The sequence below is a fragment of the Triturus cristatus genome, chromosome 8, assembly GCF_964204655.1.
Source record: "Triturus cristatus chromosome 8, aTriCri1.1, whole genome shotgun sequence".
Classification (NCBI taxonomy): domain Eukaryota; kingdom Metazoa; phylum Chordata; class Amphibia; order Caudata; family Salamandridae; genus Triturus; species Triturus cristatus.
The window spans coordinates 1,451,025,496-1,451,051,619 of record NC_140591.1 but is presented as its reverse complement, the minus strand read 5'-3'; the positions used below and the strand labels follow the sequence as shown (position 1 = coordinate 1,451,051,619).

General features: G+C 46.0%; 1 protein-coding gene across 1 annotated transcript in view; it reads right to left on the bottom strand.

Moving 5' to 3' along the window:
* NARS2 (asparaginyl-tRNA synthetase 2, mitochondrial) overlaps positions 1-26,124 on the bottom strand; it is a 491,158-nt gene that overhangs the window by 122,311 nt on the left and 342,723 nt on the right. Inside the window, exons 11-12 of the mRNA XM_085623239.1 lie at positions 20,734-20,871; positions 15,194-15,291 (exon numbers count right to left, since the gene is read on the bottom strand). Of these exons, the coding sequence (XP_085479365.1) occupies positions 15,194-15,291; positions 20,734-20,871 (236 nt within the window). The remainder of the gene's footprint in view (positions 1-15,193; positions 15,292-20,733; positions 20,872-26,124) is intronic.

Here is a 26,124-nt window from a genome sequence, read left to right as displayed (position 1 = left end):
GTGAATGTTTTGCCAATGTGCAACATTCCGTCCATCATCTTGTGTGTTTTGCTGTTCGCCCTATGTGGGAAGGGTATGCCCAGACGTGGGTCCCGTGCTCACTACGCCACTGGAGTCAAGCTATCCTGGCTGAAGAGGGGTGAAAACCCGAAGCCGGTCCTAGGATGCTTGATTCCGATCCAGGGAAGACATGGCTTGGCAGTTCGGGCTGGACTGTTCCCATGAGGCACAGGGTCAAGACTGATTTGCATATGGCCATGTCTGAACTGGGGTGGCGTGGTGAGCAAAATAACGATGGATTAAACCCAGATCTGTGACTGGGGGTGAATGTTTTGCCAATGTGCAACATTCCGTCCATCATCTTGTGTGTTTTGCTTATCATTTTATAGATGGCTACTCAGCCCAAAACGTTGGGAGGCAGCGTATTCCACCTGAGGATATCTCTAGAGCTACCAACAAGGAGGTCGAGTTGTGTTCCCGACAGTGATTTGAGTTGCGAAGGATCGAGACTGCAAGATTTCTGAAGCTTTCTACTTGGATATGGCAGTCTAAACTGTGTACATGCAGTTTTTTAATACCTTTGAAGTTTAGGCTACATTGTCAAATCAAATAAAGTCTGTATGAAGAAATCTTGGCCATTTAGGTAGCCTATCAACTACATCAAAGGCTTTACATTTTCTGCAATATAACACACTAAAGCAGCCTTTTGCTACATGTGGAGCTGCTTATAACTTAGATGCTCAAGGATAATTTGGGGAAAATAATCTCTTCTACTCATAGAAGCAGTTATGAAATTTACCTTAAAAATAATCCAAGAGTGAAGGTAGGAAAAACCCCTGTGACACCCAAACACATATAACCAAAGACAGGCAGCGCACTTTCTCAACACTATGCAAGCAAATAGAGTTTGGAGCGTTAACGAGCAAAAATACGGGGGAACCAGAAAAGGCTGAAGAAACTTGTACTACTACTGCAGAGACAGGCACACTGCCTACACAACTTCACTTCCTGTCCACAGGTAAGCAATTCAACTGTGCTACAAAGACACTTCTCAGGGGCAAAACAATAATTACAATGCTTGTTAAACACCCAGAATAAAAATAAAACTTTACATATGTTCCTTCAGCTTCAGTTTTGTGGATCTAGCACACAATTTTTGGCTCGCATTGTCCAATAGGATATTGACACCTTCAAGGACTAAGGTGCAAGCTGCAACATCACAATTCTGTTTTTTTTCCTTCAAAGAATTTTAGGGAATTTTGCATAAACAAACAATCTAAAGAAGGGAAAGAACAAAAAGAATACACAGGAATGTACCCGCCTGAGTGATCCGATAAAATCTAAAAATGAAAAATGCAGATGACAAAAGTAAAACATACAAAAAGTAGCACTGGCAGCTGTGAGGGAATAGAGTTGGAATATAGTATTTCATAGTGATTATCAATGATTATAATATGACATAGTATCGAAAGAATTTTCCATTTGCAAGACATACAGATATTATATACGATGATCTTAAAAATATTTCACAATGACACAGAAAAGCAAACATAAGGACAGTATGAAAACAATATTTATCGACAATGGCTCACAATTTTAAGATGTCGCAGGGTCGTAGTAGCAAGGATGGTAAGAAAGCACTGTGATTATGTCATTTTTAGGGGGAGCTAGTAAGTACTAGGATGATAAGTTCAGAGGGGAGTAGTCAATACATTTGGCATGTGGATTCATGGAGGTTTATTAGCAGCGAAGGTGTCGAGGTGTGGAAATATGGATTTTTCTGGTCAGTTATGTCCCCTATCTTGGACCCCAACGGTCCCATGTGCATGTCACAAGTACATGTATGTTTCCCTCCAGTTCCAGTTATGAAGACGCAAACACATGTGCGTCCACCGTCAACATGTCCTTTGACAGATCCGCCATGAATAGGCCGGATATCCCATTCCTAAATATGAAAGGCCATCGGTTTTATATGGTTCACTTATGCCACTTTTCAGTCCAGGCAAGTAGGCCCTGATTCTGTCATCAAAACTCCTCTTGCCTTCTGCCTCTGAAAGCTCCAGCCCGAGCCTGCATCTGTGACCATGAACTTTGTCTCATTCTCTGCGCGGCTCACGAAGCCTGACATCAGCTTACTCTCTGCCAAGAACTGTATTTCACCTTCGAATTATCTGCCTCCCCCTCAGCCGATGCATTCCTGCCTAGTAGTTTAAGTAAACATTCTTCCAGTTACCAAGCAAAAAGGCCCATCTTCTCTGTCCTCATGCAAGTAATTCATAGCCCTGTTACCATGGAATATTCCTACCCCCTCGCATTCAGTGTAGACACTTAGACGCTTGTACACGCACGCACAGTCAGTATAGAATAGATTCTGTCCGAGAGTCCCTCTTTTATGGATAACATAGTTCTTTAAACATAGGATGTTAGATATGATTTGGGATTAGGTTGACTTGACCCCCCAGACTTCTCGTCTCCACATATAGAGCTAAATGTCAAGTCCCCGTCACCCCCTAGTTACACGTCAATTACACGTCATACTGCTGCGCGCGCATCAATGCCAAGTATTATCTTATAGATCCACCTATGTATTACATCATAACCAATCATGTTCCTTTTTACTCATTATTACACCCATTTTCGGTTACGCAGACCAAACGTCAATGTCCTTATCAATTGTTACGCCTACTGTATTCACTTCATTATAATGTATGTACTATAAAAGTTACTTCTTGTCAATAAAGTATGTTCTTCACTTCCTGAACCCCCGTGGTGATGGAACTTGAAGCATCCGATTATAATCGATTATTGGAATAAAGCCCATTCCGAAACTCTAATATCACGGATTCTGCCTCTCATTTTACTGAGCTATTTTATAATGTTTCTGTATCAAATTCAGTCCCGGTAAAGGAATTTTTATTTACCACATGATGGCGCCCGAACAGGGACACTTTCTCATCTCACGCGCCGGCGGTGCGTTGCAGGCCCGGTCTCCTGCCACAGCTGGACGGACAATAACGCGTACCAGCAGGATTTCCTGTATCTCCCTCCGGTCAAGCGGGGGCGACTGAGACTGCGATCAACACCCAGACGAGGCGGTGAGAAGTGCGAAGTATCCCGACCAGAGCCTAGCTGAGAGAGCAAGATCCGAGGTATACAGAGACCCACCAGTCCGAAGTCAAGCCCAGTGTCCGACGAGTCGAGTCGAGTCGAGTCCAGTCCGGTTCAAGTTCAAGTTACTGAGGCCTTCCGTTTCCGAAGCTACCCGGTGAGTACCATTGCTGGGGAGGCATTTCTGACGTGCACATAGGTTGTGCCGGTCAAGACGGGTTTGGGTACACAAATCCGGTCTGCACTGTTTTAGCAGTGTATCTGTACTGTTTAGCAGTATATCAAGTATTCCGAAGTATTCCGAAGTATCTAGTTATTGTCTAGTTATTGTCGAGAATTAAGCTTGGTGATTAGTTATGCAGACGATCATCATTGTTGTTTCAGTTAAAGGTTTAATGTTAAATGTTTAAAGTGTTTAAGTATGTTCTGTATATCGTGGTATGAATGACTGTTCATTATCGTGTTTATTGTATTAAGTCTGTTCAAATTCAAGTATCAGGTCAAAATCAAGTATAAGGTCAGTTCTCAATATGCCGCTCTTTTCGAAATTAAGACAGATCACTACCAGAAAAGGGGTTCTCGAAGAAGCCGTCCCTATTCCTCCTAGGGACACTCCAGGGCACTTTATGTATCACAAACATGGCTTAGACGCTATATTATTTCTTGATTTATGGGTAGACTATACCAAGGGATTACCAGAAAGTCAGAGGTGGCCCACAGCGGGGACCTGGGATGCAGAGTGCATCATGAAAGTCGAGGAAGAGTTATGGAAAAGAAAAGTCAGACAGTCACAGAAAGACGCCGTTGAATTATGGCGTAAAGAATCACATAGACGAACAGAAAAAGCACGTAGACAGGAAGAGAAGAGTAAAGAGAATTCCAATAAAGTTCGAGAGAATCTATTAATTGAGGAAGGTATCCGAGTGAAATCAGAACAAGTAGACAGACAAAGAAATGCCCTTATGAATGGTATGTATCCCCTTCTGGCCGAAGGATTACCTAAGGCTACTCCAGAGATACCGAAAGACTTGCCACCCCCATTATTCCCAATCAAGGTACATCCTAAGGGGCATCCTAGAACCGCAGAAGATGTTTTTCTTTCCTCATATTTAGATGACGCAGCTCCCGAGTATGCTAATTCCGCCCCACGTAGACCGCATACCAGGGAGGTCCAACGCCAAGATCCAGCACCCGTATCCCTGCAGCAACAAATCGAGTCACAAGTTCCGGCAAGCACATCTGTTTCTGCATCTGTTCCTACAAGTACTTCTATAGCTGAGTCCACACCTATAGTTGCTGTGTCACGTTCGACGAATCCTTTCACACCCGACGCCCCAGACGGGGCCACGGGAGGTGCTACCAATATTTTTTCTACGCCACCTAGAATAAATAAACTTATTTTCCAAGAGTCAGCGCATTCACGTACACCCAAATTCGTAAGTGATCGTACGCTTAAGGAACTTCTTATAGATTGTAGATATGACCCGGTGCTCGGTAAAGAGGACGAAATGATCCTGGCATCATTACGTATCAGACGAGCCGCAGGGTATTTAGCGAAGCTACCAGGAATGACTGCGCATCTAGATAAAATATATCATTTTGTTCAAACAGGGCGAGATCCAGAATGTATTAACAGAGCTATGGAATACCAGAAAGTAGAGATACAGGGGGAACTGTTGCGTTTCCTCATAAACTGTGTGATCAGAAATCAAGACCGACCGGGGGTAGATCCGGAAGCAATGAAAATTCTTACAAAATGGAGCCAGAATATATCAGAAGGGAGACACGATAAGCAAAATTGTATAATAGCCATGTGCCGAAAGATCCGTAAAGAAATAGAACGCCTACACGAAGAGAGATTAGAGACAGACGAGTTCGAGCAAAGCGAGGAAGAAGGGTCAGGACTGCCCGCCGGACAGTCAGACACCATAGCCTATGTAGGTAGAGGAAGATCTTGTAATAGGAATCAGACTAGATGTCATACTGACCCAATACGTCCAATATGTCCAGATAATGACAGGAATTTCCAAATACCTATAATTAACATAAGGTCTAACGAGCATTCGTTCCAAACCGCCGACAAACTACTCCGAGAACGAAGGGGTTATCATTTTCTCGATTCTATGGATGAACAAGATTTAGCGAGGGCAGCTGTTCATTGGGTGGACAGTCCCGGAAAATATAGTGATGAGACAGTAGTACGCACATTTTTGAATCTCACCCCAGATGAGCAGAGGTTAGCTGGGATTTATATGATTCAACAACTCATTATACTATATCAGAGTCAGCATTCGGACCCTGGTCCCTTACCTGACATATTGACTGAATTGCTTATGAATAAATGGAGAGGTCCAGGTACCAAATTAATTAAAGAAATTCTAGTATCTAGAAAGCAGTATATTCTTTTTGTATGCTCAGAGCATGTCTCATTGCCTGTCAAGGAAAGAACGACGTATCACCTGGATAGACAGAATCCCTTACGAGAAGTACACCCAATAAAAGGCGAGGACAATCAGTTTAAACGTGTATTTGTATATACGCCTATATCGAAAATAGAATTGTTAGAAATGAAGAAAGTAGTACCCAGTCATGACAAGGACCCAGCGGGTTTTCACCGAGAAATTAAAGACATGTTACTCATGGGAGAGTATACCTACCCCGACATTATGACAATATTAAAGGTGTTGATGCCTGCTGGCATTTATGAGAAACTCAAGGAAAAAGAGTGGGAGGTAGGTGATCAAAAGATAGAATGGTCAGCATTAGAAGCAGAAGAAAGGGCCCGAGGTCCAGGTTCGGGGCTTGGGGACAAAACTAAAGCACTACCAGGTCTACTAGTACAGGTACTGCCACGTTTATTAACTACGAAAAAGGAAGATTGGGGTACAATTTCAGCCTGTAAACAGAAGCAAGATGAAGACACTAGCGATTACTATGCCCGATTCGAGAAATGTTTTGGTATAAATAGTGGCATAAAAGCAAGTAGCGAATCATACCCGCATCTGTTTGTAACAAAATTAGTGGAAAATGCCCTGCCCCCAGTAAAGAATAGAGTATTAAAATTCGAGAGTACCTGGCAAGGTAACACTCCAACACAAATGTTACAAATGTTACAGTACCACCACAATAGAATTAAAGAGGAACAAGAACATGAACACAGACGCATGAAAGACACGAAAATGAAAATGCTAGTTTCCCAGACAGTTCCAGCTGAAGGACATAAAAAGGGTATGACACATTCCGATTCAGCAGGACCTGTAAAAGGGACATGCAATTATTGTAAAAAGCCAGGTCATTACGTACACGATTGTCCAGTGCTAAAACATAATATCGCCATAGGTAAAACACAAGAAAGATCACGGCCACTAAGACAAGATCAGAATGAACAAGGAGCTACGCAGCATGCCCAGGCCATGCCAGCCGCACAACAGCCAATACAGTTTGTGCCAGCTGCACCACCGTTGCCTGTTGCTGCCACACAGACAACAACACGACAAATGTATCAGACTGCACAGTATGAATATCCGGAGTATCAACGTTACGCATGAACTAGCCTAGAGAGGGAAGTTGACTTACCCCTTATCGAGATTCCTGTAGATCAAGAAGGACCTTATGTACATAGTGAATTATTAGGTCAAGATAGAAAATTTTTACTCGATACAGGGGCAAGTCGAACAACTATAAAACGAAGTGAAGTCCCAGGGGCACCCCTCTCAGGCTCACAGAATATTTCCCTTGGTTTTTCAGGAAAACCTATTGTTAATGAAGTGTCACAGCCTCTTCCACTTACGATAGGACCTCTGACCCGAACTACAGATTTATTGCTTACTAAATCATGTCCAGAAAACTTGTTAGGAATAAAAACGTTGAAAGCCCTAGGAGCCATAATATGTTGTTCTCCGGAAGGAGTAAGGTTGTTTTTACGTGATTTTAAAGGTCACTATGTATCTAGAGACATGGATCCCCGACTGCAGACTTTACCTACACATCTATGGGCACAAGGCCCTACTGATGTTGGTTGCATGAATATTACACCATATCGAGTCACACTAAAGGCAGGAGTGGTGCTACCACGAATGCGACAATACAAGTTACCACCAGATGCTGTAACGGCTTTACTACAAATCATTGACGAGCTTATTGCCCAAGGAGTAGTTGTAGAAACAGACTCCAATGTATGTAATTCACCGATAATTCCGATTCTTAAACGAACAGATCCTACAGCTCCGCCAGTATATCGATTGGTTATTGATCTGCGCGAGTTAAACAAATGTATTGTGCCACAATTTCCTGTGGTCCCAGATATCTCGTCATTATTGACAGCTATTGATTCCGAAGCAACATTGTTTACTGTAATTGATCTCAAAAATGCCTTTTTCAGCGTCCCAATAGATCCGGAAAGCCAATATTTGTTCGGATTTAGTTTAAATGGGCGTAGCTTTAAATTCACCCGCGCACCTCAAGGTTTTACAGAAAGCCCCAGCATCTATAGCCAAGCACTGAAACGAGAACTTGACAGTATCCACATGCCGGTTAACACTGCCCTGCTTCAATATGTCGATGATCTGCTGATCACCGCTAGAAGCGAACCCGAATGTGAGAAAGCATCACTGACAGTTTTACAATTTCTAGCCGAAAAGGGGCACAAGGTGTCCCCTTCTAAGCTGCAATTCTGTGTCCAGCGAGTTATTTATCTTGGTCACTCGCTGTCCAAGGAGGGAAGGCAGCTTACACCCACCCGCATTCAGTTAATTGCTAACATGTCAATACCCAAGACACAGAAGGAGGTGCGGGCTTTCATAGGCCTCACTTCATACTGTAGACAGTGGATCCCTCAATATGCATTTCTAGCAAAATCGCTCATTCAGTTGACAACACAGGAGGCAGCCACACCGACTGTTCTCCCTTGGACTCAGGAACACACACAAGCTTTTGAAAGCTTAAAGAAAGCTTTATGTCAAGCACCCGTTTTAGCAACGCCATGTTACAGAAAACAGTTTACACTCTTTGTTACAGAACGCGAAGGTACGGCCTAGTCAGTACTCACACAGGAACAAGCAGGAGCACACAAACCATGTGCTTATTTTTCTAGTACATTAGATCCCGTAGCTCAGGCTTTGCCTGCATGCCTAAAATCAGTAGCAGCAACAGCTTTAGCAATCAGACAAAGCGATGCCATAGTGTTAGGACATCCATTGACAGTTCAAGTACCACATGCAGTAGAGGTTCTTGTGAATAGAACGCAAACACAACACTTGACTGTAGCGCGACTTACAGGATACGAGCTTACATTGTTTCAGCCACATATAGAAATCAGACGCTGTAACACATTGAATCCTGCCACACTTTTACCAGTAGTCGGAACAGACCCACTAGCCCATGACTGTATTGAAGTTATTACAATAACAACAAAACCCAGACAAGACTTAACCGATGTCCCATTGTCAGATCCAGACCTGACCTTGTATGTAGATGGTTCATGCATGAGAACAAGTACAGGAGAGTTAGTAGCCGCCTACGCAGTCACAACAGATACTGAGGTCATTGAAACTAATCGTATAACTACTTTGTCAGCTCAAGCCGCAGAACTTATCGCTCCGACACAAGCCTGTATTCAAGCCATGAATAAAAAAGTCAACATATACACTGACTCACGTTATGCATTCGGAGTTGTACATGACTTCGGCGTGCTGTGGCGAGAGAGAGGTTATTTAACTTCCCACGGTGCCCACATTCAGCACGGACCCCTCATTCATGCATTATTAGATGCAATACATCTACCCACTGAAATATCAATTATGAAATGTAAGGCTCATACGAAGGTTACTGATATCATTTCCCAAGGCAATGATCTAGCCGACAGAACAGCTAAACTGATTGCTCAAACTCAAACCCCCGATATGACAAAGACAATAGTCCCGACACCGACACATTGTATGACAGTTAAAGATCCTACTCTTGACGTAATTGACATACAGACACATGCTACACCAGACGAAATAAAGAAATGGACTGAATTAGGAGGGATCCAAACGGACCAAGGATGGATGATGAAGGAAAGGTCTGTATGGTTCCTTCCTGATTCAATGGTCCAAGTCATAATTAACACTATACATAGTCCAGCACATTTAGGAGAAAAAGCTATGCTAGACAGCATTCAACACATTTGGTTCAATAAACATTTACGAGCAGCAGCAAAACAAAAGGTCCGTACCTGTATGATCTGTTGTCAGTTCAACCCAGGAAAAAGCGTTCCCGTAGAACAGGGTGGATTTCATACCCCTAATCATCCTTTTGAAGTACTCCAGATGGACTATATCCAGATGGAACGATGTCGAGGATTCAAATATGTTCTCGTAGTTGTCTGCGCTCTGTCCCGTTGGACGGAGGCATACCCGGTTTCAGATTACACTGCCCCGACTACTGCCAAACAGTTGGTTCGAGAATTCTTCCCACGGTACGGTTTACCACGTGTTGTCTACTCAGATAACGGCCAGCCGTTCTCATCCGAATTAATGAAACACGTTTCACTTCTGTTAGGATATCAGTGGAAATTCCACTGTGTCCGACATCCCGAGGCAGCAGGTCTCGTAGAAAGACATAACCAGATACTGAAAATTAGAATGTCCAAAATATGCAGAGAGAAAGGTGTCGACTGGGTAGTAGCGTTACCAGTTGCACTCTTTTACATGAGAATGGTAGCACACTCTCGAACAGGGCTATCCCCGTATGAGGTGATCTTCGGTAGACCACCGAATATGTGGGGGACGCCTATACCACGCAAAATAACTGATATTGACTGTAATATGCTGACAGATTACTTGGCTTCCTTGATGTCTGCACTACAATCTTCTCGTTCACAGGTAGCTGCAGCCTTTCCCGACAACACTGAGGTGAAACCCCATGACGTTGTTCCGGGTAATCTTGTATTTGTGAGGAATTTCGACCGAAAGACTCAGCTGGAGCCCAGGTGGAAAGCACCCAAGTTGGTCCTGTTGACCACAAGAACAGCCGTGAAGATCGAGGGCCGCAAGGGCTGGATTCATTCAAGCCACATCAAGAAATTTCATGGACTATCTTCGGATATAGACATTGTGCCCTGCACTCCCTCACAGACTGATACAAAACTCCCTTTTGTTGAACCTAACAAATCTGAAAATTACAAACTAAAGCTTAGGCCCAACCAGTCGAGCAATTTGATTGTTTAAGTCCTCTCCAAGGTGAAGCGGTTGAATTGTCTCTGACATGTATCCCTTGGACCTGAGTAGAGAAAATACCCGAAAAATGTTGAAACGACAGGCGTATTGTAAATCACTGCGTAGCCACTGCATAGTGACATTATTAATTTTGTTTTTATTGAGTCTTTTAATAATTATTACAAGTATGTTGTTGCACATATATTACCCTATTTCTAGACATGTTTATAATGTTGCTGCTGAACATTCTTTTAGTGACTTACCTCCGCATGAATTGTCTTATAGACTTGCGCTGCGCAATAACACTTTCATTAGTATGTTACATCATTCCCATCAGACTAGTAATGCCACCAATTGTTGGGTGTGTGGCCGACTCCCTCCCTATCAGAATTATGAAGGAGTCCTGCCTTTCTTTCCACATCCATTTACACATAATGGCTCCTGTGGAGCATGGTTTAGCTTAATTAATTCCATAGACTCAGACACAGCAGTTTACCAAGATCATTGGGTATGGGGAAATCTGAACCTAGCTTTACTCAAGGTCTGTTACCCTGACAAGGAGGGTCGCCCCAAAAGAACAGGAACTGATCTAGAAAATGAAGTATATGGATTAGGTAATTTTACACCTAATCTCATGATTCTAAATGTCGTATCTGAAATTGAACTAGTCTTACCCACCATGTCAGTATTCCCAGCGAGGGGTGAATTATGTGTAAGAAAGGTTGGTTCCATACATATGGGCCATAGTAAATGCACTACTATGGTAGAATTCAGTGATCAAGGAAAATCTTCATTTAGAGCTTCTCGCCACTCCTACTTTATATGTGGTCAGACTGCATATATGCGTCTACCTCTAGATTGGGATGGTACCTGCTACATTGCATTCCTTTTGCCACCTGTTTTCCTAGCTCCTCCTGATTATTACAGAAATATTCATTTAGTACACAACAGAGAACGGAGAGATCTCCCCATTGTCGATTACACTGAGACGGCATGGGACAAGTATGTAGATTTTAATAAAGGCATCTTTCCCTATATAGGTACTGTTACTAATAGTAAGCTGATACGTAGATTAACTAGAACCCTTGAAGCAGTAGTGAATGAGACTATTTCCGCCTTAGGCAATTTAACGGAAGAGCAGTCTGCTATGCGGATTGTTGTGCTTCAAAATCGTCTTGTCCTTGACGTCATCCTGGCTGATAGGGGCGGAGCTTGTAGGGTCATCGGATCAAGCTGCTGCGTATTCATACCAGAAAATTCGCCATCTGTATATAAAGCCATCACTCGCCTTCATAAGATTGTAAGCCAGATACACCAGAACCCAGGCACTTGGACTTGGTCCAGTTGGTTTTGGAATGCGGTATCAGCCTGGGGATGGAGAGTTTTATCCTTCCTAGGTATTGGCCTTCTCATACTATTCAGTTGCTGTCTATGTCTACAATGTGGACCAGCGATTTGTGGTCTGTGTGCCACATCGTGCATTCCACATCAAGATTTTCATTCAAGATCCCGGAAGAAGAAAGAAGAACAAATGATGCTATATGAACAGATCAATGGATTGATGAAGATTGATATCTCTTGAAGGGCAAGTAGGGGACAAGGAGGGAATGTGGAAATATGGATTTTTCTGGTCAGTTATGTCCCCTATCTTGGACCCCAACGGTCCCATGTGCATGTCACAAGTACATGTATGTTTCCCTCCAGTTCCAGTTATGAAGACGCAAACACATGTGCGTCCACCGTCAACATGTCCTTTGACAGATCCGCCATGAATAGGCCGGATATCCCATTCCTAAATATGAAAGGCCATCGGCTTTATATGGTTCACTTATGCCACTTTTCAGTCCAGGCAAGTAGGCCCTGATTCTGTCATCAAAACTCCTCTTGCCTTCTGCCTCTGAAAGCTCCAGCCCGAGCCTGCATCTGTGACCATGAACTTTGTCTCATTCTCTGCGCGGCTCACGAAGCCTGACATCAGCTTACTCTCTGCCAAGAACTGTATTTCACCTTCGAATTATCTGCCTCCCCCTCAGCCGATGCATTCCTGCCTAGTAGTTTAAGTAAACATTCTTCCAGTTACCAAGCAAAAAGGCCCATCTTCTCTGTCCTCATGCAAGTAATTCATAGCCCTGTTACCATGGAATATTCCTACCCCCTCGCATTCAGTGTAGACACTTAGACGCTTGTACACGCACGCACAGTCAGTATAGAATAGATTCTGTCCGAGAGTCCCTCTTTTATGGATAACATAGTTCTTTAAACATAGGATGTTAGATATGATTTGGGATTAGGTTGACTTGACCCCCCAGACTTCTCGTCTCCACATATAGAGCTAAATGTCAAGTCCCCGTCACCCCCTAGTTACACGTCAATTACACGTCATACTGCTGCGCGCGCATCAATGCCAAGTATTATCTTATAGATCCACCTATGTATTACATCATAACCAATCATGTTCCTTTTTACTCATTATTACACCCATTTTCGGTTACGCAGACCAAACGTCAATGTCCTTATCAATTGTTACGCCTACTGTATTCACTTCATTATAATGTATGTACTATAAAAGTTACTTCTTGTCAATAAAGTATGTTCTTCACTTCCTGAACCCCCGTGGTGATGGAACTTGAAGCATCCGATTATAATCGATTATTGGAATAAAGCCCATTCCGAAACTCTAATATCACGGATTCTGCCTCTCATTTTACTGAGCTATTTTATAATGTTTCTGTATCAAATTCAGTCCCGGTAAAGGAATTTTTATTTACCACAGAGGTTCCCCCTGAAGGTTCTATGTTGTGACTTCCAGAGAGAATGTTCTAAAGCAATATTGTGTGCGTCTCTAATATGTGCAACCCAGTTCAGGCAGGATTTGAATGATGTGGCTGCAGTATTTTTCCAATTGGTAAGGATGAATCTACAAGCTGCTACCAATAAAAAATCTAGAAGTAAAGCATCATTATGGGAGGATATGTGAGGATCAAGAAATCCCATAATGATAGTGTGGAAATCTCATTTAATCTGAACCCCAAATAGTGATGAGAGAAATCTGAACACACTGTCTCCAAACGTCCTAACAGCACTGTGGGAAAAAAAGTAAATGAGGTAAATCTCCGGTATCTTTGTTCCAATTCCAACAGGTTGGGTCATCTTTAAGGCCAACTTTATGTAGACGAGATGGGGTCCAAAATATTCTATGAAAAAGACAGAACTTGGTTTCAGAGAGTGCTGGTATGATTTCATGTAAAACAACTGATTTTCAAACTAAGTTTAGACGTGTGGAGGTTGGCTGTAAATGTTTATAGTATCGTGAGACCAGAGGCCGTATTATAGAAGTGCCCCAGGGGCGCAAAGGGTGTATGCGACCGCTTTGCGCGCCCTGGGGCACTTTGGTATTACAGAAGGGGCTGCAAACACTTGTGCGTCCCTTTCTGTAATACCGGAAGCGCTGTCGTACATACAGTGCCAGCGCTTCCTCAAGAGGGTGTTCCCTCATTTGCATGGGGGGCGTGGCCCCATGCAAATGAGGAAATCCCTTTGCTTCTGCGCCTTCTTCTTCTGAAAGTGCATGTGGGTAGCCGCTTGCACTGTGAAAACAAGGAGTGGCTTCGAAGCAGCCGCTCTGTTTTTCACGAGAATGCACTGCCCCCAGGGGAGCGCATCCATCCTAAGGTGGCGCATTTTCCTTTATTGCGCCAGGCGCATGTATTAAAGGGAGCGCCTGGCGCAATCAACGCATATGCGCCATATGTGTAATATGGCCCCTGATGGCCCCGAATGTTAGCAACGGGAATTAGATTAGGAAGGGAGGGTAGATTGGCCTTAGAAATACAAGATTTAAGCTTAAGAAAATCGTAAAAGTCCATATTGTCAAGGTTGAACTGCAACTGTAATTCTCTGAAGGAAAGTAGGTGGTTTTTTGGGCCTAATCGTGACAGAAAATGGATCCCTTTGGAAGACCAAGATTTCCAATTAAGTGGAATGGCGTTAATCGTGAATGATGAGTTATTCCAAAGGGAAACCAAGTTAGAATGTTTTATTGAGACTTCCAGTTTTGGGTCTAACTTTAGCAGGGCTAGGATTCAAATTTGGTGGAGAGTAGCATGATGGGGTGAGAATCTTCCAAGACTCGTCTTTTGAGTAGAAGCCAGGCTGGAGTGTCCTCCATAGGAGGGGGAAGCCGCATAGAGCCCTGTTTGGCCAAGAAGGCTGCTTAATAACAACATCACAATTCTGTTATATGGAAACCAAAGAATGAACTGAGATGAGAAGCAGATTGAAGCACCACGACCATGGGGGCTAACGTATTATACTCGTCAGCATGTGGAGAAGAGAACATGTGCAACAACAAGCAACCTCAATCCACTTTTTCAAATTAATGTAGACAAGCCATTGGTCTGTATTCATAATCTAGAAGATAAATGTAAAGAAATAAACTAGTATTAAATTGTGCACATGGCCTACAAAGGTATTATCTATCTGGACTGTAAGAGACCTAACCCACTTATGTGATACATTGCAAATTACACTAATTTGCTACTGAAAGTGAAATACTTAAAGCATATCAAGATCATTAACCTTGTTTTGCCCAGAAGGGGCTAAAGCTTTAGTGCTACAGATGAAAAAAAAATGAAAAACAATACACTGCTGACAATTCAAGGAAATATATAATAAGATACTAAACTTTACCTGCAGATGTTCCACTATGTTTTGTCTCAAAAACATGAGAGCTACAATCATGTTAGGGTATCCAGTAAAAAATAAATGGTATCACGCATGGCTAGAAGAATGAGAACTTCAATCTTCTTACAAAACTTGGCTTGGAAATAAAGGTGCAATGATCTAAAAACAAAAAATCACAAAAAGAAATAAACCTAACATTGGTGTACCTGTCCAGGCGTGTTTGAAGAATGCTGAGCCGGTCCTCTCTCAGGCTACCACCAAAAAGCTCCCCAATTCCAGGCACTAGAAGATCTACTGCTGCCACCTTACAAAATGAATGACATTTAGAGGACTTTATCAATGGTAATTTGCAATCATAAACAGTCTAGAATAAGACATATAATCCTGGATCAATACAAACAAGAATGCAAAAGATGCACACACACATGCAGAAATTCCAAAATCTAAAAATCTCAGACAGAAATGCAAATTAGCCATTATTGTTTTCCCGGCATAGTGTAGAAAGACCCTAATGAACAAAATGGAGTCTGACCAAAATGGGATATCAAGCTATGATATGGAATTATGCGGCTATTCAGTTCACAATGGGAATGCACATGCTGTTTTTGACCCCGTAAAACTGTGTTTGTGTGTTATTCCCCAGTGTTGGTGGAATAACACAGAATTGTATGCTGCAGAAGTGAAATTACTGTCTAGAGACTCAAACTCTGGACCCAGTAATTTTGTACGAGTTTTCCAAACTTTTTTTCTGAAAAAATCCAAAAGATTTGTGACACTTTCGATCCTCCTCAGTCCAGGTATGGAGATTGATGGACAGGAGCAGTCAAATGTAATTGATGGTTCTACGGAATAAGAGATGGCCCTGTGTTTTTCCAAACTTGTAAATAATTCCACAGTTTTTCAGTCTTGCCAAAAACAGAGATGTACTCCAGGGAAATTTGTATTGAAGAATTTCTGGGGCCTCTTTGCCAATGTCATCTAAAATAAAGAGTAAACCCAACTGTCAGGCCGATCCAATTGCAAGATGCAGAGGTGGCTAATAGATGACCTCAAACACCCCAATCAGTTTGAAGTGATTGTCCCTGTCAAGTCCACCCAAATGTAAGATGCAGATGTAGGTGAGAACTGCCCACAAGAACAAGTTATTTACCTCCAGTGATGCTCTTTCTGGTGGATACTCTATCTATATGCAGATTCCTCAACTTTATAATATTCCTCGGGACCCAGACTAGATCTGGAAAGCATACACAGCAGTGCTCCCACGAGCTTACAGGTGGCACCGCATGGCTATGCAGTAACTCCGTTCCACCCCGGAAGTGATGGAGTGGAGCCACATACAGATGCCATCCATACGTGTAGACGTCATTTTGTTTTGTGGTCCCTTCCTTGCTCTTGGACAGGAAGCACAAAAAAAGTGGAAGTAACAATACGCAAATCTCTAATTTGGGACATTTGTAGATGGTAAAGGGACCACTTCACAGAAATGGGAGGTGGGAGGACAGTGAGGAATCTGAGCTTAGTGTATACACAAGAAAGACTGTCAATGAAGGTAAGTAACTTGCTCGTCTTATGGATACTTTTAAATGCAGATTCCTCACTTTAGAATAGATACCAAAGTAGTACCTCTCAAGGTGGAGGGTCTGTGTACTTTTCCCAGACCAAAAGGTCGTGGAGGACTGAACAAGCAAAATGCCCTTCCCATCAGACCTGGCTATCAAGGCAGTAGTGCTTTGTGAAATTTGCATCGATACCCACCTTGTGGCTTGACAGATGATAAGAACAGGCACTCAGAACGCCATGGCACATAGAAACCTTGGCCATTGTGAAATGCACCCTCAGTCCTTCTAGAGGCTGCTTCTTGGCCAAAGCAAAGCAGGTTTTAATCCAGAGGACTGTCCACCCTGACAAAGTGTTTTTCTGCATCGCCTTTCCCTTCTTTGTCCCAGACAACCCCACAAAAACCTGAACATGGTTTGTGACTGATGTAAAAACTAAAGGTTCTTCTGGGGACCAGTCAATCGAGTCTCTCTTTCAAGGGGTGAGGCGGAGCAAATAACGTTAGGAGGGTGATGGATTGCGCAAGGTCAAACAGAGTCACAATTTTTGGCAAAAAAAGGCCACCCTGGTCATCAACACCAGTTTATCTGGGAAACACGTGGTGTACGGTGGCTGCACCAAGAGAGCATGGAGTTCATTCACACCATGAGTTGAAATAATCACAATGAGGAAGATCGTCTTTAGAGTCAGAAGATGTTGCAAGCAGCTGTGCATCGGTTCAAAGGGAGTACACGTTAGGAAAGTGAGGACCAAACTCAGATCATCCTGTAGCACCACAAAATGTTTTGGAGGAAAGATGTGGCTTAAAAAACTTCCATGAACATCATCCCACCTGGTGAGTTAATCAAAGATGGCTGGTCCAGCAAACACAAAAAAGTAGAAATTATGCCCACAGCAAGCCCTGGCTTCGCCACAGAAATGTTATTGCCTCAAACTGTGAGTCGAACAAAGTGAACTGCTGCTCAATCGCCAAACATAGAAGTGAGGATCGCGCAGACCCCTGCCCTCTTGCTGCAACACAAGATCCTCCCGAAGCTGTAGTATGAGCAGAGAAAAAATGCTCCTGTCCAGAGGCTCGTACTTCCATACTATCCTGGCACAATCTGGAGCCACGAAGATGACTTGGGCATGGTTGTACCTGATCTTCAGAACTTGAGTCAGGAGAGACAGAAAGGCATAGAGGAGTATCACACTCCACTCTAGCCAGAATATGTCTCACAGAAAGAGCCTTCTTGAAAACTCCAACACACAAAAGGTTTGACATTGCAAATTCTCGATGACAGCAAAGATCTAGTCAATGATCTACCCACTGGTGCCGCCGACTGAGCTCATTCACTGATGTTTAAAGATTCTGCCTGGTGGCACACGATCAGGCAGATGCCCATATGCTCCAGCCAACTTCAGAGTGATAGATCCTCTTGGCACAGGATCACACTCTATCCTGCTTACTGTGGTACCAAAAGGCATTAGTGTTGTCCATAAGAACCTGTACCAGCCTCCCTTTGATGGCCAGTAGGCGGGCTTTCAACGGCAGGAGGATGGCCCACAACTCTAACACAGCAGTATGAAGTCTGGTTTCAACCAGAGAACTCTGATCGCCACCTCACCCTGATGACCCGCACAACCCAGCAATGATGCATCCGTCATCACCCTCAGCTCTGGGAGGGGTCGGGAGAGGGGTCTACCACTGATCCAATTGCAGTCGAGCAGCCACCACTGCAGATGTGTTGCAATTTCATCCGATAAATGGATGGCATCCAACAGGTCTCCTTGGTATTGGGCCCACTTCGACTTCAGATTCTACTGCAGAGCCTTCACATGCCACCTAGTATAGTCGACGAGCTTGATGCATGAGGCCAGAAGGTCAAAAAAGCCTCAGAACTACTCTCATTGAAACACATAACTGAGGCTCAAACATTGGGATGAGGGACCAAATGTTCTGGACTCATTATGATGGAGGGAAGGCTCAGAAGTACAACATATTCAAGATGACTCCTATTAAAGGAAGCCTCTGTGAAGGAGTCAGGTGTGACTTGCGCATGTTGATTGTTTACCCCAGGGATGTCAAGAGGTTTACTGCCATCTGGAGGTGGTCTACCACTGACTCTGGAGAGCCCACTGTCAGCAGCCAGTTCTCGAAGTAGTGGAAGAACTGTTTCCCCGACCTCTGAAGATGTGTGGCAACTACAGCCTTCACTTTCATGAACACCTGAGGGGTGTTGGATAAAGCCGTAGGGGTGAATGGCAAACCGAAAATGCGTCTGGCCTACCTTAAACCACAAGTAACATCTGTGGGACAGCAGGAGGGACACAAGAAAGTATTCGTCCTACAGATCCAAGGCAACTACCCAGTTGCCCAGATCCAGGGTAGAAAGAACCTGGGTCGGTGTGAGCATTCTGAATTTGTCCATCCATAGGAAGCCATTCAGAGATCAAATATCAAAAAAAGGTTGGAACTTCGGTGCTTCTTTGTTATATGGAACTAGCGGGAGTAACAAACTAGTACCAATTTCCGTGCTCATTACCCTCTCTATAGCCCCCTTGGACAGTAAAGCTTGCAGCTCTTGCAACAAGATGGACAGGTGCTTCTCTGAAAGCTGCTCTGATTTGGGCAGAAGGTGCGGAGGGTCGGAAAGAACGGAAGGGCACAGCCCGTTGAACGATCTGAAAGACCCATACGTCAGAAATACTTCTTTGACACCCTTGGAGGAAATGTTTAATCCTGCCTTCCACGTGGCGGTCGTGTACCACTAAGGGTAAACTAAAACAGTTTGGTTGCTGATGCTGCAGGGGAGGAGGATTGGGAAGATCAGTGACCCTGGGGACCAACAGTTGCCTGCCTGATACCGGCTCCCAGAACTCAAAAGAATTTGATGGACTGTTGCTGCGGCAGAGGCCTGGCAGTGCCTGTATGCCGAACCTCAGGAGTAGCCCCCAAATTGAGTGAAACTGTCTGGCAGGGGTCAAAAGTCCCAAAGACAACACAGTTTCAAATCCCAAAGCTTATCAGATAAATTACATATTCAGGGCTTTTTCAAAAAATCCATGGAATTAGACATGTAGCAGAGATGGTGAGGTAGGGTATTGCATAAAAGAAGTGCCTGATCAGACAACCTACGACCCCTCCTAGTTTATATCTATATTTCAGGACCACTAACCCTATGTTGAGATCACCGAGCACTCTGTGTATCCAGACACATCCTCTCTCTCAACTATTTGGGGACAGCATTATCCGCAAAAAGAAATATTTTATGTTCTGTCACACCAAAAGTGAAGTCCTGAACTGATGGTGTGGATCTGATCTGAGCTGCCAGAGGTTCAATGGGGATAGCATTATTAAAAGTACTCCAATGGCAAATTAAGAAAAAAAACTCAAACCTAGTGTCCGGGAGCCAATGCAGGTCACTCATTAGGAGTGAAGTGAGTCCTGCAACAGTGTTCTAGACTGCCCACAGTCTTAACACAATGTGGATTGACAAACATATATATAAAGCTTTCCCATAGTCCAACTGAGTATTGATAAGTGAGTCAACCAGTGCCTTATGATATTTCTGAGGGATAAGAGAAATGGCTACGTTCCGTTGTCAAACATGGAAAAAGTCTGATTGACCCCTCTCCCCTGCATTCATGCCCACATCTTCTCAGATCATGCCCCAGTCGTCTGTCCAAGATATTAATATAGTAATATAGATTGTACTAAAGTAGTATGGTACTTGTATGCACATAGCAGTTGGGAGACAGTTTTTTTTCTCCAGTTTTTCGATTACTGGAAACTACTAAAACAGGGTTACTTTATTTTCTATGTGGAGTGTTAAAAAGATCTTTATAACATTTCTATACAACTTCAATAAAGAATTAATTACAAAAAACAATGCGTGTACACACACACACACACACACACACACACACACACACACACGCACACAGATTTGAGAATAGTCCTTCCTCTGCTGTCTAAAACTTTTCTTTGACCTTTTTGTGAATTGATAAACAAATAATTTGCTTTCTGGAGACCTTAATTTGCTCTGTTTTTTATACTGATTGTGGAAAAGGGCACTGGCACACAGGTAAGCTTACTAGAATCACTTTGTAGAGTATGCAACACAAACATCTCATTTGATCATGGACGTCTCCCAGCAGATGTGAACGCAGGGGATGAACACGGCAGCCATCTTGTTTGTTTACTTACAGTGTGTTGAGGGCTCTCTCCATTGTCACGCATATAAAAGGGTTTGAGATCAAAGGGGTAGTCGACAACAAAGACGGGCACACCTCCGCAGTGCTTCACCAGGTGTCTTTCATGCTCTGTCTGGAGATCGCAGCCCCACTGTAAGAAAGATTAGCTGCATTAGCGGGGCTCGCCTCACGCGCAGAAAGGTCCGTTTGATGTGGCACACATGCGTGCTTTATTGTTGCTGTCTGTCAACACAACGATGTGGTCGGTGGTTTCCGCCCAGCACAGATATTGTCATTATCACAGCAGTGTTTTAATTACTGGGATCGTCCAAAATAACTCGGCACCACGTGCTCATTAATGCTCACAAAACGGTTCACATGCAAGAAAAGGTTGAGAGCTTACTTACAACTACACCCTGCAGAGTCAAAGATATAGCATGCATAATGGGCAAGCTGAAACCACATTTCAAATAAAACATTTGACTCAATGAAAGCAAACCGCCCAATCCCTCCAGACACTCCCACCCTCGACATTTGTGCGTGTCATTTAAACACAAATGAGTCTTTAGAGCTACATCTTGCAGGCGTTACCCTTGACAAAGGCTTAGGAAAGTATATTTAAAAACGTAATTGGGTTGTTTTGAAATGCCAGTTCTTCTCTGTCTACAACAGGGGTCTCCAACCTTTTTTGTACTAAGAGTTACTTCTGCCCAAGGAAAGTCCTCCTCACCTACTCGCAAATTCCATAAAAATAAATGAGCGTCCACATAAGTAACATTACAGCATTGGTGGCTCCCCCACTAAGGCGAAGGAGCGTTGCCGCACTGCTATTTGAGCAGTGTAAAAATAAAAATAAAATGATAATAACAGGATGTTCTTATCATTTTATTATTCTGTGCCGGACTGGAGACAGCCAGGTCAGGGCGGGGCTGAGCAAAGTGAGAAGTGGTTTGCACTCCCTACGTGCACATGAATGTTTGATCAGCCCTCTTGGGCCGGGCAAACATTAATGCACACTTAGCATGTGCTCCGTCTGGTTGTGTGGCACAGCCCGATGGAGAACATGCCCAGGCTCCCAGGCACTACCTGAGCGGCCAAACAGGCTGCCCAGACCAATTATGACGCTGCTCATGCAGCGTTGTGATTGGCTGGGAGAGTTTGCTTCCGGTGCTGCCAGTGCAGACTAAGAGGACGAAGGAGAGATATGCAGCGAAGGGAAGGTAAGTTCTCTTAATTATTTTTGTCCACCCCCGCACCACCACCCCTGTTCTGAGGCAGACACTGCTGCATTACAGTATATGCACCGCAAGCAGAATTATCAGTACTGGCCACCCAAGCATTCCAGGAAAGGTTACCATAAGAAATGCCAGGAAAAAGCCTATCAATATGAAATGAGTAATGAAATACCAGCCACGCATCGTGTGCAAAGGACAGAACGATAGCAGTACGTCTCTCCAACTCAGCTTGAATTACCATTTAACTATCAGCTTTGCATGTTTTTCGAGCTGCAACTTTTTTGTATGCATCAGCATATAAGTTTCTGAATATGCACATAGTTTTCTATCAAACACCACTTTCCATTTTAGTGCAAACAAACTATGTTTTCCAGAAGAAAAATCTTTTCTGAAAAAACATAATTGTTGCCTTCAAAAATCAGTTTTCATTTTCAGGAAATACTCAATCCCCAAACATCAATTTATCATTTTCACCGACTATTCGTATGCATAAATGCCTCACCTGGACAGTTTCTGCTTAGAATGCACAGGCATTACAATTATAGATTGCGGAGGCTCACCATAACACCAATGATGGCTGAAATATTGCAATAATGCCCCCCCCATTATGCCAGTGCCATCACTGTGCCGAGATACCATATGATCCAGGATGCCCACCATATATCAGTCATGGACATTATTACGTGCAGGGTGGCCACCACTATGTCATGGATGGCTAAAAGTAGGCCTTTCATGCTCTTAGTATGCCAATGATGGCCACTATTATGCCACGACTAGACCATGATTGACCAGAATAGTCTTGAATGGCCATTATTATGCCAGCACAGACACAACTGTGACAGAGAGTGACCCCTTTTACGGGTGGTTAGCATATACTTTTGGTGGTCCTTCACACCAGGTATAGCTTCTTGGGAATGACAGTTTTTCCGGCAGGGACATAATGACACAATGACTGAGACAGACAGACACACACACACACCTTTTTGTTGTCTCGGCTCAGGATCCACATCCTGCTCTCCCAGCTCTTGCGCTGACCATGGACCCAACTAACACATTTTCACTGTGGGCCCTGCAGGCCCACACTCAATTGTTCAATTGAAATTGTCTAAAGAGACCTTGCTGGGGGGGGCGCTAGAGAGCGCGCGGCCAAGATGGCTGTGCCTGAGTGAAGCTCCCGAGCAACAGAGCCGTTCTCCTTTGGTTCTCCTGCCCGGAGTGTGCTGCGGGGCTGCCAGGGCTGCCTATTCCTGCCCGTGGGGCCCCGGCGCCCGGTGAGACGAACAGTGGCGGCGGGGGCGGCCTCAGCCTGCGTGCCGCCCCCTTGGGGACCTGACCGGTGAGCAGTGCGGAGAGCGCTGGAAGCGGCGTCCGGCCGCGAACATCACCCCACGCCGCGGCCTGCCACGAGGCGGCTGGGCCGCGCGTCGAGGCGCGGACCGTCAGCGGGAGGACTGAGGACCCGCGAGGGACTCCCCTGGGGTGACGGTGCACCTGATATCTGCTAAATCGCCTGCGCTGTGCTGATGACCACATACGCTGTGATCCTGCCAGTCCCAGCACCCCAAGTCAGCAGGAGCCTGCCGCGGTGGACGGTGGTGGAGGACGTGGCGGCCGGAGGCACTGGAGGCGGACATGAAGCCTGCGCCACCCAGGGGCCCGGTGAGTGACCTGGTGTGGAGGGCCCCTCTCTGGGTGTGAGGCTGTGGACGGGCCCCTGGTGAGCGCCCGACTGCTGCCCCTTGGAGGCGAAGCGGAACACTGTGGTGGCGGAGGCGACCCTGGCGGCCGCGCTGTGGCCCTACTACTCGCACCGATAGGCCGGGATCAGGGTGCGGCACCCAGGGGACTGACCGCTTGCCTGCTGCTGGACGCGGGGGAGTGGCTGCTGCGGACCCGGCGGAGTGCGGCCTGGGGGACCTTGGCTACTGGTTGCCCACAGCTCGCGGCGCACCTCCCCCGCCGGCGGCGCTGCCCTGCGCCCTGACACCCCTGGCGTTGGCCCGGCTCGTGGCAGTGGGACTGGACCCCCTTCGATAACGGCGTCTGGTGGTAATTGGAGCCCCGATCGGCCTCGTGCACCACTGAGCCCTCTGAATGCCATCGGCGCAGCAGCTGGCCATGGGGCGGCTTCGGAACAAGCAGGCTGAGACCAGACTGAGGGCGGACGGCCCCGACGCGACGCCGGGGCGCCCTGCTGGGACCGTGGCGCCGCCTGCATCGACCCTGGAGGCCAAAATGGACGCCATGCTGGCAGCGGTCGACCGGCTGGGCAACACGCTGGAACAAACCCGCACCTCACTGGAGTCCCGGATCGACAAAGTCACGGTTGACTTCACCCTGCTCCACGCCGACCATCGCAGGCTTTCGGACACCGTTGCCGGTCACAACCAGGCGCTACAGGACGTGCAGCCGATAGTGCGCAATCACTCTGCCACCTTGCAGGACCTGATCGACCGCGTTAACACCCTTGAGGACCGTGCGGAGGATGCGGAGGGCCGCTCTCGGCGCCAGAACATACGAGTCGTGGGCCTGGTGGAGGGCGAGGAAGGGCGGCAACCAGAGCAGTTTGTTGAGGACTGGTTGCGGGACATCCTGCCCCCCGGAGTGCTCTCCTCGCAGTTCGTGGTGGAACGGGCGCACAGAGTGCCGATGCGGAAGCCTGTCCCTGGAGCCCGGCCGCGTCCTTTCCTGTTTCGCCTCCTCAACTACCGGGACCGGGACGTGATCCTCCGGGAAACGCGGAAGATGGGTGCCCTTACAATAGGGGGTGGCTCGGTGATGTTGTTCCCGGACTACACTGCGACTGTTCAGAAGCGGAGGAGCAACTACCTGGAGGTGAAACGCCGGCTCCGTGAGCTGCACATCCAATACTCGCTGCTGTTCCCCTCGCGCCTCCGGGTGGTCACGAAAGATGAGACACGATTTTTCGATGCCCCGTCCGATGTCTGAGACTGGCTGGAGGAAACGGGCCAACATGGTGGCCCCCGGCCCGCGGACCCGGGGCCTGTGGTGCGTAGGGAGAAGAGGCTGAGGCGGCGGAGACAGAGGGACCGACGTGGTGGGATGGGGCCGAGTACCCCGGTGGCGCCGAGTCCGGAGAGGATGCGTGTGGAGCGGCTGGAGGCTCTGGAGGCGGTGGCCACTCTGGGGTCTGTGAGCAGCCAGGGGGACGTAGCGGCTCGCATTCACAGTGACACTGAGACTGACCTGTCCTCCTCCCCGTCCATCCTGATTCCGGAAGACCAGGTGTTGCCAGAGGTGACCCCCCAGACAGCCGACCTTCTGGGGTGAACTCTTGTTTGATTGCACTGTGTCCACTGCAGGTACCCCGGGGTGTTGGGTGGGTTGCTCCGAACTACTCTTGGGGGGGGGGGGAGCTTTCTGCCTCTGTTGTCCCCTGGACTGTGACTTCTGGGGCCCTGTATGCTTCCATGAGTGAGCAGGTTGGGGTGCTGCTGGGGTCGCGGGGCTGGAGGGGCAGCGCGGGCATGTTCTGGTTGCGGGGGAGCGGGGAGATGGCGATCTCCACACACACTCCTCTGGGGAGAGGTTGGGCGATTGGCAGCCCTACAGGCACACGAGGCCCTGACGGGGGTAACATGGGGCTCTTGCAGGCCAGGACCAATGGTATTGCTCTTTAGCCCCTCGTAAACCCATCTCTGATCTGGTAGTTCACAGGCGATTGAGCCTTACATGTTTGGACGAATGCCCGGTTCTGGGGTTCGCCCCTGCGGTTATGGAGTTCCTTTTGTTAACATTATATTTACTTTTGCCTCTTTACATTCTGCATTGTTCTGCAGTTCTCTCACACATCATGTTCTTGCAGCAGGCGGTCTGGGTAGCGGTCCTCCTGGTCTTTTTTCCCCCCCCTTCCCCCGGCCGGCCCGCTTCGGCCGATGGGCCTAGTGTTGTCCGCACTCTACACCGATGGCTGACACTGCAATAGTCACTTGGAACATTAGGGGCCTGCACACACCGGCCCGCCGATATTCTGTTTTTGACTATCTCCAGAGGCACAAGATAGGGGTGGCCCTTCTCCAAGAGGCGCACATGACACGGCCGGAACTGGACAGGCTGCGCGCCCGGTGGAGGGGACAGCTTTTCGGGACCACATATTCCGCGCATGCTCGGGGTACACTGGTTTGGGTACAGGCAGGCACACCCTTCAC